Source organism: Maniola hyperantus, chromosome 2 (assembly GCF_902806685.2).
Source record: "Maniola hyperantus chromosome 2, iAphHyp1.2, whole genome shotgun sequence".
In the NCBI taxonomy this organism is placed as follows: Eukaryota; Metazoa; Arthropoda; class Insecta; order Lepidoptera; family Nymphalidae; genus Maniola; species Maniola hyperantus.
This window is the reverse complement of record NC_048537.1, coordinates 5,253,711-5,271,903: the sequence shown is the minus strand read 5'-3', so window position 1 is coordinate 5,271,903 and position 18,193 is coordinate 5,253,711. Positions and strand designations below refer to the sequence as shown.

General features: G+C 35.9%; 1 protein-coding gene across 1 annotated transcript in view; it reads left to right on the top strand.

Moving 5' to 3' along the window:
- The first annotated feature begins 11,320 nt into the window (after window positions 1-11,320).
- ptc (protein patched) overlaps window positions 11,321-18,193 on the top strand; it is a 42,790-nt gene continuing 35,917 nt past the window's right edge. Inside the window, exon 1 of the mRNA XM_034976423.2 lies at window positions 11,321-11,692. Within this exon, the coding sequence (XP_034832314.1) occupies window positions 11,543-11,692 (150 nt within the window). The 5' untranslated portion in view covers window positions 11,321-11,542. The remainder of the gene's footprint in view (window positions 11,693-18,193) is intronic.

The window sequence follows — 18,193 nt, the reverse complement described above, 5'->3', positions numbered from 1 at the left end:
TTTATAGCCTGTTACTTCAGCATAATGTAGCTTTCTTATGGTGAAAGAATTAATAAAATCATTTTATTCAGTAGTTTCAGAGTTTATCGATTACAAACAAAGAAACAAGTAGGTACCTATTTCCTCTTTATATTATTGTACTCGTAGTATAGGTAGGTATATAAAAAACTGAGATAGCATAGTGGTTAAGACGTCCGTCTCTTATTCGGAGGTCGGGGGCTCAATCCCAGGCACGCATCTCTAACTTTTCGGAATTTCGTACGTTTTAAATTTTAAATATCATCGTGAGGAAACCTGCACACCTGAGAGTTCTTCTCAAAAGTGTGTGAAGTCTGCCAATCCGCACTTGGACAGCATAGTAGACTAATGGCCAAACCCCTTCTCATTCTGAGAGGAGACTCGTACTCTTTTGTGAGCCGGCGATGGGTTGATCATGATGATAGCTGTAAGCATTTAAATTTTATCAAAGTGTAAGTAAATATTTGGTTTAAAATACTTACTAAAATATTTTACTTGCAAAATATACAAATGCATAGTTATAGATAAAAAAAGCTATTTCGAAAAACCCTTCAAGGTCAAATATCTGACGTTGAAAAGACATCAACGCTCACCATCTCAGCGCTCTGTGCCGTGTGCTTCGTCATATACTTAGCATCTATAACATAGACCCACGTCCTGAAACTATTAGTACTACTTTTAATTCTCTATGTATTGTACCTAATATGGTTATTTTAATGACTACAAGACAATGAATTTTTTTAACTTCGACCAAACTTAGACATTTTTGAATTTTGAATTTTACCGTAGACAAAGACAACATGCATCAAATTACTTATAGTTATTATTTTACTAGTATTTTACTAGGTTTTACTAATTATTTTGCATGCCTAATATGTAAGGCGAAACATTTCTACTGGACAATTTTATGTAATAATAACATCTCATTTTAAAATGTTTCCGCAAATAAAGAATCTTTGAATCTTTGAATGGGATTTCATTTCGATAGGTATAGTTTTTAAATAAAATAGTAGGCAAAGGTAAATATCATATAAGTATGTCTAAATATAAACATACCTACTTTAATTGAAAATTACTTTATTTATAAAAAAAGTATGATGCCAACTTCGTCTGTGTGGATTTAGGTTTTAAAAACCCTGCCAAACTTTTCAATTTTACGCGATAAAAACAAACTTTGTCACTCTCCAAGGCTGCAAAAATCACGTCGATTCATTGATTCGACGAAGCGTGATTGAAGGACAAACTGACAAACAAACACACTATAGCATTTGTAATATCTTAGTAGGATTTATTGTTATATAGGTAGCAGGTACCTAATCTGGTTTCCATCATCAAAGCGTAGAATCACTTAAAGTCATCTGAGTATCATTGACAACGGAAGTAATGTTCAAAATGTGCCAACACCCAGATTACGACCATGACCGACATACTCGTAAGTCGTAAGTACAATGAAGTAAGTAACTAAAAAGAACACGTCTTGTCAGCGGCCTGTAAAGTAAAATGAAAATCGATTTTATGGATTAACTTACTCAAAAATAATTATATAATATTATGTCCGGAAAATGAAGCAATATCTAAAGTGTGCGGGAGAGCATCACGTCTATAGTAACGGGTTACCGACCATCGTGCCCCGCTTTTTGTCTGCGGACCACCCAGCACGACTGGTATATTATTTTATTGTACAATAAACAAATTTATTGCTTCATATGGCTATTTATATTTTATTTATAAGGGCTTTTTGTAACCGAAATGTGATGGTAACCTTTTGCGCGTGAGATCTTTCGTTAGCTTTAGCATGTGAAATAGTTTCATTTTAGTATTATTATATCTTGCGGGACAAAGTTTATTGTAAGCGCGCTTACACTTTCATAAATATTATATTCAAATTTTCTTAAGATCTAGAATTCCTAAGAATGTGTGTAATTTAAGCTTTGCATTGAAGACCTATTTCAGATTTTATACGAGTAATTATTATGAGATTATTGATTTTAATTTACATTGCAAGTGCATTGCAAATTAATATCTCACAAGCTAACAGAAAAAGCAAATAAAATATTATGGGTAGTAATTAGTGTAAAGCGTTTAAATTAGCGTCCGTAATGAAAAGCATCAGGCCGACGATTAGTGTTTTTAATGTAAAATGAACATTACTTATTCCTTTACAAATGTCCGATGTTAATCCCTATTTATAATCGCTGCCGACATAATGAAGTATAAGTAAATTCACAAGAACATGTTTCTATATTAAGAGACGGTTGCAAGATTTCCTGAGGATCTATTACACAAAAATTTTACATTATCTGATTAGGTAATAGCGTAAACTAGTCATAAAATTCGAAGTAGTTTTCGACTGCATTTTATTTTCATCAGTATTATGTGGAATTCATATGACCCATTTTTGTAAAACATTGGTGATAATGACTGTATAAGTATATCATTATTTATTGATGACCGCAACTTCGTCATTTGGATGTGGATTTACGTTTTAAAGATCCCGTAGTCCTTTCTTAGTCCTGACCCACATAAAGAAGTCCTGTGCAAAAAGCCTTTGTCGGTCACTCAGTTAATTACACTTTTATTAAGTAGGAGTTCAAATACCAAAAAATTCAAAATATATCTCTATTTTGATAGTGAAATTCATGTAGAATCGACCAAGGAATCAATGCGGTCGACTCTGCAACTATGAGCGACCAAGCAAGCTTTCAACGCACGTTTTAGTGCTAATTAAGTTTGTAGAAAAAAATACATCTGCCATCGATGGCTAATATCGGTTATAATGGACGCAGTTTAGCTAGGGTAACCGTAGAGTAATATTCAGCTTTCGGTATATTTTTTGATTTACTATAAAGTATATTTTCCTTAGCTTACTTAAAAAGCTGTATTATATACACGCTTCTTACAAAGAAAACATACTTTTACAGCGACTTAACTAACGAATAAATGAAACACGAAGTCTATGAAGACGCGTACATTTATTGATTTCGTAAATATAGATACGTCAATCAGACCACCCGTTTCGCTATTAGACGTCATACATGGCATTACATTGTGACCAGAGATTTTACTAACGGCCAAAATTAATATAATCAATCTATCTGTAGGTAATCTGAAAATAAGTTACTTAGCAACTTTGCCATATTTTGTCAAAAAATCTACGTCTATGATCTTCTTAGAGAATATAAAACGTTACTACTGATGTAATTAATCGACAAATTAGATTTGATTATTATTATTTTGGCCATTAAATATCTTTGCTATTGACTGAAATATATAAACAATTGAATAGAAAGCCTCGTAGCCTTAACCAGCTGGCTTATATTATATTTAACTGCAAGTGTTCTTACAATAAGCTTAGCATCGAGGTATATTCTAAACTACTTAATTCTAAAATAAAAAACCGGCCAAGAGTGCGCAGCAAGGGTTCATATTTTTTCGAAATTTTGCGCTATAAATAAAAACTAGTACGCATAAAAATATGTAAATAAAAATCTGTTTTCGAAGGTACAGGTAAAGACCTTTCATGATACCCCACTTGGTATATTAATCTCACTTTGAAAGTTGAAAATACTAATTTCATGATTGTAGGTCAATGGGAAGTACCCTATAGGTTTCTTGACAGACAGACAGACAGACCGACAAACAACGAAGTGATCCTACAAGGGTTCCGTTTTTCCTTTTGAGGTACGGAACCCTAAAAATAGAGGAGACTGCAACGACTGCGCATTGAAACTCCACGAGCAGTCCAGTTCAGACGATCTACACACTTTACACACTAAGGCACTTTACGAACTGTTTATACATAACTACTAATAAAATTTATTTCTGGTTATTGATAGTCTCGCCATGTGACTAAATTCGATACAAACGATCGCCGCGATAGTACTGCCCTGTGAAGATTGGCCCATAGAGTTTGTATCGAATTTTGTCACAGGGCGAGACTATTGCCGCGAGATGGCGCCTAAGGGACGGTTTCATTTATACAAAACTTATGGTCACAGTTCATAGCATAGTAATGTAGTGAATTATAAGGACATTTAGATGCACGTTCAGTCAGGGCAGCGTATAGAGACGTCAATCGGACCACCCAGTGAGAATCCAGACGATCATACTTCGTAATCGATGGCTAATACAGTAGCGAATGCAAGATGAAGTTATGGATTTTTTTCTGTATTTTTATATGACTTTTATTTATAGTGAGCTGGCGAGATAAAAAATAATAATAACGATAAGTAGATTGACTAAATTTTTAGGATTCGGTCACTTTTGGTCCCATTGTGGTAATCTGTTGAAAATTTTCGGAGACGATGGACTGAACTAACTTCTTGTCGGACAGCAGTAAATACTACAGTTTGGAAAATACTGTTGGTTTTTCTCATAATATAATACATACAACCATGATAGCCTAGTAGTTAAGACGTCCGTCTCCTATTCGGGAGGTCGGAAGTTCGATCCCGGGCCCGCACTTTCTTTGTTATTATTATTATTTATTTATTTATTATTTAATTAGAACGGCCATAAAGCCCAATTACACTTATTAAACTACGAGTACTAACTAACATAAATATACTTACAAAAAATTGTTAAAATTATAAATTTTAAGAAGCAAAATTATAAATTATGTTATGTGCATTATTAAATATCACTTACTTTAAAGCTGAAGGAAAACAACGTTAGGAAACCTGCATGCCTGCATGCCATAATGTTTTCAAAGGTGTGTAAAGTCTACCAATTCGCACTTGGCCAGTGTGGTGGACTATGGCCAAACCCTTCTCATTCTGAGACGAAACCTGTGCTCAGTAGTGAGCTGGCCATAAAATAAAAATAAATAGAATCAAAATCTTTTTTATTCAAGTAAACTTTCACAAGTGCTTTCGAATCGTCGGAAGCATCTACCACTGGTTCGGAATGCCTATTCTACCGAGAAGAACCAGCAAGAAACTCGGATAGGTTGATCATGATGATACATGGCACATAATACATTCATAAGAAAAAAATATTCGGTGCTTCTTTTTGAAATTCGATGATCTTAATGAAAGATATGACTTCGGATTGCAATTTACGCGCGGCAGGCTGTTACACAATGAAAGTAAAGCAACAATTTGTTTAATTCCGCTTATCGTATCTCTAACTGAGCAATTTATCCAATTAGGTGTCCCGCTCCGACCACCCACCACGCGGGCTATTAAAGCTAAATTATAATTTATTTAGTTGCCTTTATTTCGGGCTACGGCAAACGGTTTGAGCAACGAATGGCTACGTGTATTTAGAGCTGATTGTAGTTTTGTTTCTACAGTAAAATTGAATTAGACATTGCTATTAATATTATGCCTATACAACGAATCATATTTTATGGGGATTACCTATTTCTTATAGGAACAACTAATAGGAAAATTGAGAAAATACATCAAGGCATTTAGGTCTTAGTAGGCCTTATTTTATTGGGAAATTAGATGACAATAGTCATTTGACATATTATCTATTTTTATAATTTTTGGACTACATTTATTTTCACTTAATGATATCCGCGACTTCGCCGGCGTGGATTCATGCCGGGGGTTTTGTCCGAAAACTTTTTTCATTACCTACTTCTCGTTTTAATTTTGTAAAATTTGTATTACTATATTATGTCTAACCCTCGTGAATTCGTCCTCAAGGATGTAGGTTTAAAATTCTCGTGGGGATAAAAAATAGTCTATATCGCTCTCCAGCCCCCCAATTATGTAAGAATAACCATTTCATGTCTATCGCAATCGTCAAGAATTCTGCCCTTTGATTGGCTGTGAAAAAATGTAAACAGCGAATCAACCAATCAAAGGGCAGAATTTCCTGACGATTGCGATAGCCATGAAATGGTTATTCTTACACAATTGGGGGGCAGGTCTTGAGCTATATCCACCCAAAAACTTATGTCGATCCATTCCTCTCCTCAATTCTGATTTGTAAAAGTATACAGTTTTTTATTTTTTATTTTATTCAGATACAAGTTAGCCCTTGACTGCAATCTCACCAGGTGGTAAGTGATGATGCAGTCTAAGATGATAGCAGGCTAACCTGGAAGGGGTATGGCAGTTTTTATTAAACCCATACCCCTTTGGTTTCTACACGGCATCGTACCGGAACGCTAAATCACTTGGCGGCACGGCTTTGCCGGTTGGGTGGTAACTAGCCACGGCCGAAGCCTCCCACCAGACCAGACCAGAAATTTAGAAATTATAAAATTCCAAATCCCTGCCAGGAATCGAACCCGGGACCTCCCACTATTAAGACCACAGCGCTCACCACTGCGCCAGGGAGGTCGTCTATACTTCGTCCCTACGTCGTTTTCATCACACTTACTTACATATTTCTAAACAAACGATAAAATTACATTAAATAAGTAAACAATTTACTTTGGTGGTCTTTACATGCTGTATTTTGTTTCATAATTCGTAACCTACATACTACTTTAACACAGTTTATTGTTGTTACTGTGCAATGTTTTGCACTGTTTTACGAGCGTTTATCGAAATCTGATATTGATTTTATGAGCTATCTGTCCCGTATACATTTGAAGCCGTCACTTGGGCTTGCACTTACATCATCATAAATTATCCATTATTGATTGAATAATATGTGGTTCTTGAGTGTATAAATTATTGTATGTAAGTAGCATGTAGGCATCTAAGTGAGTACTGCATTTTAGCAATGCGATTTTGTATTTTACTTGAATTGAGGCTTAAAGAAATATTATTCATGTAAGTACCTACATTAGGATAGAATACCAGCTTAATCCTAATAGGTATATACTTACGGAGACATGAAAAATGAATTGAAAAAATTAAAATAGAATAGGTATGTAGTACCATAATACCAATCTACGTGTTTTTCGGGACTTAATGGTAAAAGTTTATTTAATGACTGCTTTGAAATTACCTACGTAACCGATCTGTATCTCGTTACCTATCTTAAGTCAATACGTTTGACTCTGCTACGACGCAAAGATGGCTCAGGTGCCTTCTTACAACTACGAGCTGGACTAGGATAGTCCAGCTCGTAGTTGCTCATTAGCCATATTGGCCACGAGTTGTATGAATCATAAAACTGACCCCAGTTCACTATTTCCGCGAAAATTGCAATTTTCTTTTTGTAGACTTTCCTAAAATGTTGATTAGACAAACATCTGACAAATGTGTTTGCAAATAAATTATTTTCCAACCTACGAATAATAAATGTAGGTATGAGCCCAATCATTTTGAGCAGTTAGTGCTAAAGTGACTAAAATTCTGTAGGTACACCTCGCTGAAGCACCATAAATCTATCAAAGTCAATGTCTCGCCAGTCTTGGACTCCACCAATTTACTAAACAGCCTCTGGTCACTGACCGGAATCACAAAACACTGAATTCGGGCTGAATACATAAAGCATTTGAACACGCGATTGTTTTGGGAGGCGCCATATACTTTATTGACTTGCAGATGAAGGATTTTTCAATAAGTTTACGTTTCATGAAAACTTTGAACTTGTTGAGAGACATCTCCAACATGTCTTCTGGGAGCTTATTGTAAAAACGTACGGGTTATTTTTTTTTACCACCCAGAAAAAAGGCCGTTGACGGCCCCCGGTCGACGAGAAGAGACCACCACTATGGTGGGGGGTCACATCAAGAGCGAGCGAAGCGAGCTCGGGACTTGGGGCACTCCGACTCGGAACGGTTAGGTTAGAAGGGGATGGCGGGGTCTTACAGACCCCGCCATCCCCTTCGTGGGTTATTTCTTTTTTTCGCACCCAGAAAAAAGGAGCCCCATGATATTATTGCTGCGTTGCATAGGGGTTTGCATATGTATGCAAAACAGACTTTTTGTGTGTTTTTTGTTAATTAGTTATTTTATCAAATAATAAATTTATCATCTATTATTTTGTAAAATCGCGAATTTGAAAAACAAATTATTTGGTGAAATAATAAATTTTTAAATGATATTTTAACATTCAGCAAATTTTGCATTGCAAAGTAAAACATTTGTGAATAGAATATTTATCAAATGATCTTTTGTAAAATGATATGTTTGCGGTATACGACGTTTGTGATTTGATTAGTTTTCCAAAGTTTTTGGTGAACTGATAATTTGTTATACGTTTTTTGTCAAACATTAGTTTATATGATTTATTTATTATTATTTATATGATACACTATTTGGTATAGTAATTTTACATTGAAAGTGGAAAATAGCAATATTTGTTCATGACCACAATTTAATTTTTTTGTGTGATGTAACCACAAATTCACGATTATCAGATTTTTCCCCGAATGTCGGCTATGAGACCTTCCTGCCTGCCAAATTTCATGATTCTAGATCAACGGGAAGTACCCTGTAGGTTTCTTGACAGACCGACAGACAGACAGACAACAAAGTGATCCTATAAGGGTTCCGTTTTTCCTTTTGAGTACGGAACCCTAAAAACGTCCAAAAATCTGTTATGGAGCCTGTACGGCAGTATGGTATACCTTCCAATAATAGCGCACCTCCATCTTTATATCCCACCAGAGTGCTAAATTCTGAATGCTGGTCGTATACCATTATACTGCGAAACAACGCTGCTTCGGTGTCATTGCCGCGCGAGTTGTATGTTGCCAGGATTTTATCTCCTATTCCAGGTTTATAATTGAAACGTTCAACATTGTGGTCTCAATCGTATCCCACGCAACGTTCCTAGAAGATGTATAGAGAGGCGTCCCGCTGCGTTTTCGCCCGAAGTGTCAAAATGTCCAAGGTAAACCACCCCGAAGACACCATAAACCATTGTTAGTAAACTTGTGTTATAGTAAAAAAGACCTTAAGTTTATCTCGTTAAGGACAATGCATTCGCTTTGATAACGTTGTCACTATAGTATATTATTTGCGGTGCCTAATATCTCGGGATGGATCTCGTTGCATTCTTGGTTAAGAGTAAATTTGATTCAATAGATATATTTACGCTCCAGAAATTCTCGGAAGGTTATTGTGAAATCGTCTTGTCGTCAGGTGTAGGTGAGATATTAAACCGCTTGTTCGAGTTAGATTACAGAACCGTAGTTCAATTTATTGTTGTTGTAATCGGATTTCATTCTAAACTAAGTATTTTTTCGATAATCATGCGTGATTTCATCATCTGCATCGATGAGAATTTCAGCAGTTTCATTACAAACAGTAAAAGTCTCCGATCGTTACTAAAACTGAAAAGAAGCTTTTTAGATACCTACTTAACATTTTCTTATTTTATAGTGGTTTAAAGCTCTATAAATGTGTAATTCCATTACCTATTTTTGGTTTTTTGATAGTTACTATAGTAATGAAACGTAGATTCGCGTTTGTACATGATCCATTTATTATTATGAGGTAGGTATATGAGTGTAGTTTCCTAAAGCTTTCCCTGAACAACCGGCTCCGAATTCTTTAACTCTGTTATTTTTTACATTAAAGGATTGATTGTCGTTGTACGGGGTCCTAAATTGCGCAATCATTATTATCGTAGATTTAGAGGGCGTCTGGCGCGGCGCTTTGCTGCGCGTTGGCGCATTTGTCAATTTGACATCTTAATGGGCACTCGGTAGGTGGAAGGAATAATTTTAAATACCATTGATATGTACTCAACGCCGCGACTCGCGATCATTGGGTATTAATGAGGCATGTATTATTTGTACCTGTAATTGCTTTTTTATGACCGGCACGAAATGAAGTCATTAATATTCATGCGGTTATAATAATATGAGCTATTTTCAAGTTATATTAAATGGTAACACATCCTTGAAATGAGATTTTCATGAGCATACGTATCGGTTTTTAAAGGCTGTTTATTTATACATGTCTCACACCCGGCTTTGCTCACGTGTTTAGTCGACGTTAGCCTAATAAATAGGTACTGGTAATTGAAAAGCAAAAACAAGCGTAGGTACCTACCTATTATACGTAATTTATTACGAGCATATTACGAGTTATAACTTATGACAAATCAAGGAGAATTTTGTAAGGAAAACTTCGATAAAAAATATGTATTACAAACTATAAAATTTTAGGATACAGCTGTAAATGAATACGATAGTAACGCACTAGTGGCATAACAATAAAATTGGAGTGTTTAAAATTTTATGTCCAACTTTCAAATACGAACGGATTGCTTATATCACTTTACATTTATGGTGGTATTAGAATGTCATTGGTATTAACACTAAAAATTGTAAGCGCACTCTCGGTGGAAGGTTATTAGGGGTTTTGTGTCTATTTATGGAGGATTTGAGAGTAAAGTATACCTACTTAAATAGTTTCTTTAAAGTTTAAATCTCAGTCAGCCTGTAACTTTAAATTGTTGAACGCTTGAATAGGTAGAATTAATCATTATTTATTATTATTAAAATCTTAAACGATTTAAATCTTAGGTGTTGTAATGGATTTGTTAAATGTGTATTGTGTATTTATCTCGGTGGAAAATAAAACATGAATAATTTTGTAAGCTGTCATTAATTTTGATCGATCGTCTGAAGTGGCGTACATGTCACAAGATTAACTTTTCGTGGCACGAAGGACCATTATTGATGAACGGTCCGATAATGGAGTAACGTACGACGGTCGGACCACGATAGATTTGTAGTTCTGTATGGCTGAGGCGGGTGGACTTGGCGGCACTCTCTCGGCACGCCCGCTAAATAAATTCATTAGTTAAATCACCGCCGGCGGCGTTTTATGTCGGTGACTTCAAAGGGCCCGTCCGCCGCCCTGCCGGGGGCGCGTTCGCTTCACTTTTTACTAAGAAAACTCTGTAAACAAAATGATATGGTACCTACGTCCGAATGTTTGATCCGCCTTTATTATCTGTGAACAGAAGGAATGTTTACTGGCAAACGCTCTCTTTGTAGCAATTGTACGGAATATGGATGTTCCATTACCTGCTGTGAATAACAGCTTTGTAATGTCATCTCAAATGCCCTGAAACAGTTCAAATAAATGTAATCGGATTAGAATCTAATAAAAAAACTTTCCAACTCAACATTTAAAGCCTCAAAAGCTTCATTTTCATTAAAAACTTGGTGATATGCATAGTAATATGTGACGCTTTCAGCTTTCATGACGTTACTCGTCGTAAGTTTCATTCAATGCTATTACTTCGTCATATCCCCTCCTCTCAGAAAAGAGGGAGAAAGGAATATTACGTGTGTGGTCCTTCGGGCGAAGCTTCGGCAATATCCGGCGTCGCTCGGGCGGCTTCGTACCCCAGAGCGGCAACATAATCGGTCGAATCATGATGGCGGCTCTACAAACATGCAGTACATGTATCCAGCTAGCGTTTGATTCAGTGTTGTTCGAGTCGCGCCAGTGTCGACACGGTATCACGCTACTAGATAGCCGAAACTCGGTAACGTTCCGTGTTTCGTCCGGTCAGTGACAAACAGAGTGAAGAATTCCGGTGTACAAGTGTGTGGTTATGTGGCGGCGAGTGATATGACAGCGTGCGCCGCCAGACGGATTCCGGCCGTCTTCATGAGGATACTGGTGACAAGACTGGCCCCGAGATCATGGTGGCTCCCGATTCCGAGGCTCCTTCGAATCCTCGGATAGCGGCCGCCCAAGAGAGCCCCTCCGCCGCCGAGGCGCGCCATAGTGCGGATCTGTATATACGCACCAGTTGGGTGGACGCCGCTTTAGCGCTCTCCGAACTCGAAAAGGTGCAGTGTTCACTACTTATCTGAATCTATCAGTGTCGAATTGCGATTGTCATATTGCACGTGTGATTGTTTTTCTGCGAACGTCAATCGCGTTGTGGAACGCGGCAGCGCGGGGCCGTGGCGCCGACTAGTGGTAATCGTGTGTACTATCAAGGCCGCCCGTACTTTGGAGGCTTTTACGCGAGAAAACATCATTGATATGATAACGTGCATGTTCAAATCGAATATAACGTAAATATAGAGATAGCGGCTGAGTTTTGCATCTTCTCACTATATTTGATATTTCTTATAATCAAGATTTTTCATAATACTTCATATATATTTAAATATAACAATTAAAAATAAATCTACAATTATAATACTAATGTCATTCAATTAGTAATGTTCTTTTTCATTGAAATTTAAGATATCAACACTTCAATTATTACTCAAGTGCTTGAAGTTTATATTATTGCGATTCTTTCGTGGAAGGTAGAGTTTTCCCAGAAGGCAGCATGCGCCCGGGTGGTCTCCGTTCTTGGTGTACAAAATACTTCTCACTAATCTGAAATCTCTTTTGATCACTGCATTGCACGTCTTTTGTACAAATTCAATGAAGACATTCCTTATCATAAGAGTGCCATTCATTATTTTTTAATCATCATATTATCAAAATTTAAAACCACGTTAAAGTTCTAAAACACACGAGAAAGAAAAAACAGCTGTATAATTATTTTATTTTATTTTATTTTTATATATAATGATAATGTACTGCATAATAATATGGGTAGGTAGGTACCTACCTATAATGTAAGTCGGTCGTATACGAGATGAAGCAATTAAGGCTCAGCGGGAAAGGCGCGGGGGCCGAGCACGCGCAGCCAGCCGACAGAGACATCGACGTGGAGAGCGCCTAACATTGTATAGAGACGACGCGGACGTCGACATTTCATTTTTTTTTATTTTTCTTGACCATAAGTTTCTCAAAGTTAATAAACACAAGACGTGTAAAAAAGAAGAAGGCTATACAAAGTTACAACATTTGGAAGAAAAATATTCGAATAATAGGCAATTCTTCTGTCACCATTCTCCAAAAAATTTAATAATAATTGTACAAGCAAAAGTAACGGACGTGTAATAAGCCATAAGAAAGGTAATTAATATCTGCTTACTTATTTAAAAATAAAAATATTACTTAATCTTAAACATACTTGTTAACTTATTTTAAAATAAAGAATGCACTTCTAAAAAATGTATATCTGGTAGGACCGCACAGGCGTTCGCCTCGTGGAATTGAGACATCTTGTGGTTTCCGATCATGCATCCTTTTCCCACTTGGTCAGAGAAGTTGTGCTTTCCTTTTCTTTAAAGTTGTGTTCTATCTCGTTTCCACGTGCTTCCTGCCATATTCTCTATCTTCCTCCAAACATTGCGTGCGCCGGTGGTCGGCAGCTGCGCTCGAAACCTATAAATGATTGTTACTACACCCACGATTTTCAAATGTGCATCGGACTTCTGGGTATTTTCTGTACGAAAAGAATAGTTAATTAGCTCTTACGGAATCTGTTGACAGTCTAAGTACTTTTCCTCACCACAAAGATTATTCCCCATTTGTCAAAAGTTTCATCGGCACCATAAAGGATTTTATTTATCCTCGAGATCGTTAAATCTTTGATGAACGATTAGTTCTTTAATCTAAAGTTTCTAGAATTCAACATCTAAAGGAATTGTGGAGATTACACGGGGTTTCACTCAGTATAAATCAATGACTTATATGTTTAAGTTTAAAGCTTTAATCCCATCTTTTTATGTAATCCTCGTAAAGCTAAGGATTTTTGCTGATCAAATAGTTGCCGTTGAGAATTGAGATCCGTCATTTAGTGTAATTCTGTATTAGATCATCTTATGATGGAAGGTAGTCAATGCGGCAACCTGAATATATCCACAGCTATACACAGCTGAATATATACAGCAGCTCTGAACAATAACCGAGTGCTTTTATTAAACAACTGGCGGTTTCTTAACTGACTTCTCTTCTTCCCATGATCGTTTTGCCTAATATGTACATACTCCAATGATTTTCTATGATTAGAGATTCATATTTCCGTTAGTTCATTTCATACACTAAAATTATAAGAATTCAGTTATCGCCTAAAACTAAAAACAACATCACCAAGAACCACAACGTCAAGATGTTCATTTAAACATGCGTGCAATTTCTCCATTTATGAAATCAGGGCAAACCGCAAAGAATCCAGGCAATTTAACTGGGTAACCGCAAGTGTTGAATTACGTTGAATCATTTGGGTGATTACCAGCTCAGTGAACGCGACACGTGGCCTGAACACACCAGTGCACATTGTCATTTTTCCCCATCATTACCTTTTGCTTCCGATTCAGTAATTTGCCATATGCGTGTCTAGACCTTTAGGTTATTTCTATTAAATTTTATTAGAAAGGTAATTCAAGATGATTCATTGAGTTTATTGTATAGAAGCAGCCGTTACTTTGCGGAAGTCCATGATATGCAATGAACCAAAAACTTAATTTGCTGTAATTCGCTGAAACAGGTCGAATCTGTATGATGCAATATGCAGCATACAGATTCGACCTGTTTCAGCGGATTACGGCAAATTAAGTTTTCACTGAGTTTATATCGTATTTTTTATGCTGGTCAAGCATCAGCTTCTGTCACCATGCTTGGGATAATTGATAATATAGGTGTTTATTACTAGATACAGGTCAATTAGAAATGAATATCTTTAAGCCCTTATCGCCTTAAAATCGTAATTCTAAGTTATGTAAGCAGCTGGTACGTTTTTATTTGAACGATGTACATGTTTTCCAGTAACCTAGTGCATTATCGGTGGGACCGACATCATATGGCCGTTCAGACCGGTTCCGCTGGACGCCTAACTTGGATCTTGGCAACTTTCTCGACTTTGTATTGATTAGCTTTCCGTTTATAAATTGACCATTGACGTTCATTTTTCAGTTTATTGCAAAATTTTACGATCAAATAAGATTCTTCGTAATGGATTTAGGAAGACAGACAAAATTAAAAGGTTAGATATCTATTTTCACGAATTTAATCAATTAATAATGCACTTTTCTTTGCACGAAAAAGAAAAACAAATCAGAACATTTTAGTACCGTGAGAAGTTGTGAGCAGCGAGCGGTGAACATAATCCTAAAATTACGTAAAATAATGCACACATATCATTGACATTAAGAACTTGTTGCCTGCTGCCCGACTGGCCAATTGACCACGTATGAATGTCCTTGTCAGTGGCCATTGAGATTAAAATTAACCGAAGATACAAGTATGATACAAATACTTTTTTGCTGTGGACGCACGACTCCTTAGGCCAAAAGAATTAAAATCTTTACCTGTTAACTAAATCATTTTATTGATAACCCTCTTGGTAAATATATAGATTTAATTGAAAGGGAGTCACGGAGAGATCTTTATCATTCACCCGAATAATTTTACTATACGGCAAGAATTTAAATAGGATTAAGAAGATTTATAGTATTTGAATAAAATATGTGTGCTCATTATTGACAGAGATTTATTGAATATCGTTTGGACAAAATAGCACCATTAAATTAAATTTAAGTAAGCGGCTGAGTTATTTATTTATTTTATTTTTTATGTACCAAAATTGTAAACTTAATGTTTACAAAATTGTAAACATTAATAATATTCTAAATTCACAAGAAAATTATAAATTCAATACAGACTGCAATCTCAACAACATTTTGAAAACTTGCTGTTGAAATTTGGAACACAGGTCAAAATAATGAGAATTATGTACCAATGCTCAGATTAGTCCAATAATAGCCCAGATAGGGTAGATTAAGCACGAAGTATAATAAGATGGGGCCACGCCTTCATTGCATTATTATGAAGATAGCTGAACTATTGGATTGTTTAATCTCGCTTTGGAATACTTATTACATCTTTACAATAGAGGACAGAGGTAGAGATGCCTTGGTAGGTATAACTTTTCAATTTATATAACGCATCGGAGTTACGTAAGTTTGCCAATGCTAGAGAAGTCAAATTTTGAAGCTTTACTTTGACCCAGTCCTTATTCTAAGTGTTGACCGACCATAATAAATAACAGATTCACACACATTTTCCTCCGACATCAATGGTTACTCCCATAGACCAAAAAATATTGGTTATTACGTGGCTACAATAAATGACTCGTCCCCGAAGCGAAAAAAGATCATTTCAACAACGCTAAAAAGTAATATAAAAGTAAACATATAGAATAAATATATTGGGATTTGAGATATGGTGGTAATACTGGTGTCTCTAACACTGCGTTTAATTTAATTTAATTTAAAATAACTTTATTGTTAATAGATTTACAGAGAGTAAGAATACAGGATACACTTAAAAAACAAAGGGCGACCTTATCACTAAAGTGATCTCTTCCAGGCAACCCATACTTAAGAACTTATAGAACTGTAAGACGGGGAGTCGCAATGTAGCTATAAATATAATATATATATAAATATATATAGGTATATATAAACACATACACTCTAATAGGTACATACTATAAAATATAATATAATATATACAATATACATGTATATAAATACTATATAAAATCAAGTTTAAACTAAAGTCAGAGTGAACTAGAGAGAGGGATCCACCGAGGAGTAAGAGAAAACTCTTAGTTTGATCCTGAATCTACTAAATATGGCTATGGTGACGTGAAATCAAAGAAAAATAGGACTACCTTGTGGCTACCTGTGTATGTCCTAAAATTTGACGCCTGCCAGTGACGTCGATACCTCGAAGTTTTGTTAGAAGTTCCCTCACCCTCCGTTCCCACTTGGATTTTGTTGGGCCCGGATTTAAATCGGATGTTCAGGTGGCATAACATTTTATATGAATCTGTATTCACACTTGTTGGAAACAGATTTTGTGTGCAAATGTACTGCAACTGGAATATCAAGTGACAAACGACAAATGGGAACGGGGGTAACTGTCGTGAACTGTGCCAAAGTCCAAAACAAAGTAAATAATTTACATCAGAACATGAAGGTACAACAGCGGTTTAGTACAAAACTACGAACAGAGGATACGAAACTTGTGAAAGATCCAAATAAAATCTCTTTCAAAAGAATTCATGTATTTCTTAGATTTGAGAAGTTTCGTTATATTATAACTATAAATTACGAATGCGTTAGGTAGTATTTATAAATAACTAATAATGACTTGGTAATTTTTCTTCTACAATAGGTAATTAAGATAAGATTGAACGAAGCTCACTGTTTGTACGCTGTTAAATCCTAAATTAATATAAAATACTATTTCCAGTCGTCTTACCCACAATCAAAAAGATATAATTATAACGGGCACGACCTGAGATAAGACACAAAGTCGGCCGGCGGGCCGCGTATCATCCAGTCCAGATGTAGTCTAAATTTATCTCATCACTGTTTCCTGCGACTTGATAAAGGGCACTGTTTACGTCTCCTGGATAAAAGAACTAAAAGGCTTCTGAATGGTGCAGAAAATACAGCGCTATTTGAGGATTGACCCCAAGTCGATAACTGAATGAATTAGTGGCTGTGAAAGATTTAAATGTAAACAACAGATTGTTTCTTTAATACTTAATCTACATTTTGAGTTTCTTCCTTAATTCACTTGTTCTTTTATAAGTCAACTAGCTTATGGCCATGACTTCGTCCGCATGTTTTACGTAACTTTTACGGTCATGTATCAGCAATACATTACCGTAAAAGTTTATAATTTATATATATATAATTTTCTTTATATTTTATTCTGTCGAGTATGGACTCGGCGTGGACTAGATTTTGGTTACAATTTTTTATTAAAAAATTGTCAAGTTTTATAAACCTAAAATATCGTGTAAATAGGTGTCAAAACCCCTAATTAAATGGAGTGCAGCAGTATTGGCAAAGTCATGATACCTACTAGCATTGGATATTGGTGTAGATTTAATACTTTGACAGAACTGTAGTCATAAGCAGTCGACAACTTAATTTCCGTGAAAGGGTCTTATCGTTTGTGCAGTTGCTGTGAGAACGTTTTCAATGTAGATGTTTTATCGAGAACCAGGCGCCGCTAGACGTGAGAACGCGTTTACGGTGACCCGTTCTCTTATCAGCAGGAAACGTCTCCAACGTGCTCGCCGCATTGCAGATCACAAACTAATCCTGTTATTTGCGCTCGCGTCAGCGTCATCCCCTTGACACGTTTGTTACAATAATGTTAGCGTAATAGCTTTTAAAAAAATGTTAAAAAAAGCTAATTTAAACATGTTATTAGGTACAATGACAAACCGTTTGGAGCTGCAGGTTCCACGAAGAATTTTCTGTTTTCCTGTGGGACTTGAGATTGTCTCGTAGTAACCTATGTCATATTATGTTTGTTTGTGTCATATGCTTATATTATAATAAGTTCGTCTCCAAACAAATCTGATCAGGGTGTACAAAATAAAACATCTATCTTTTTACTGGTAAAGAGGTAACAAG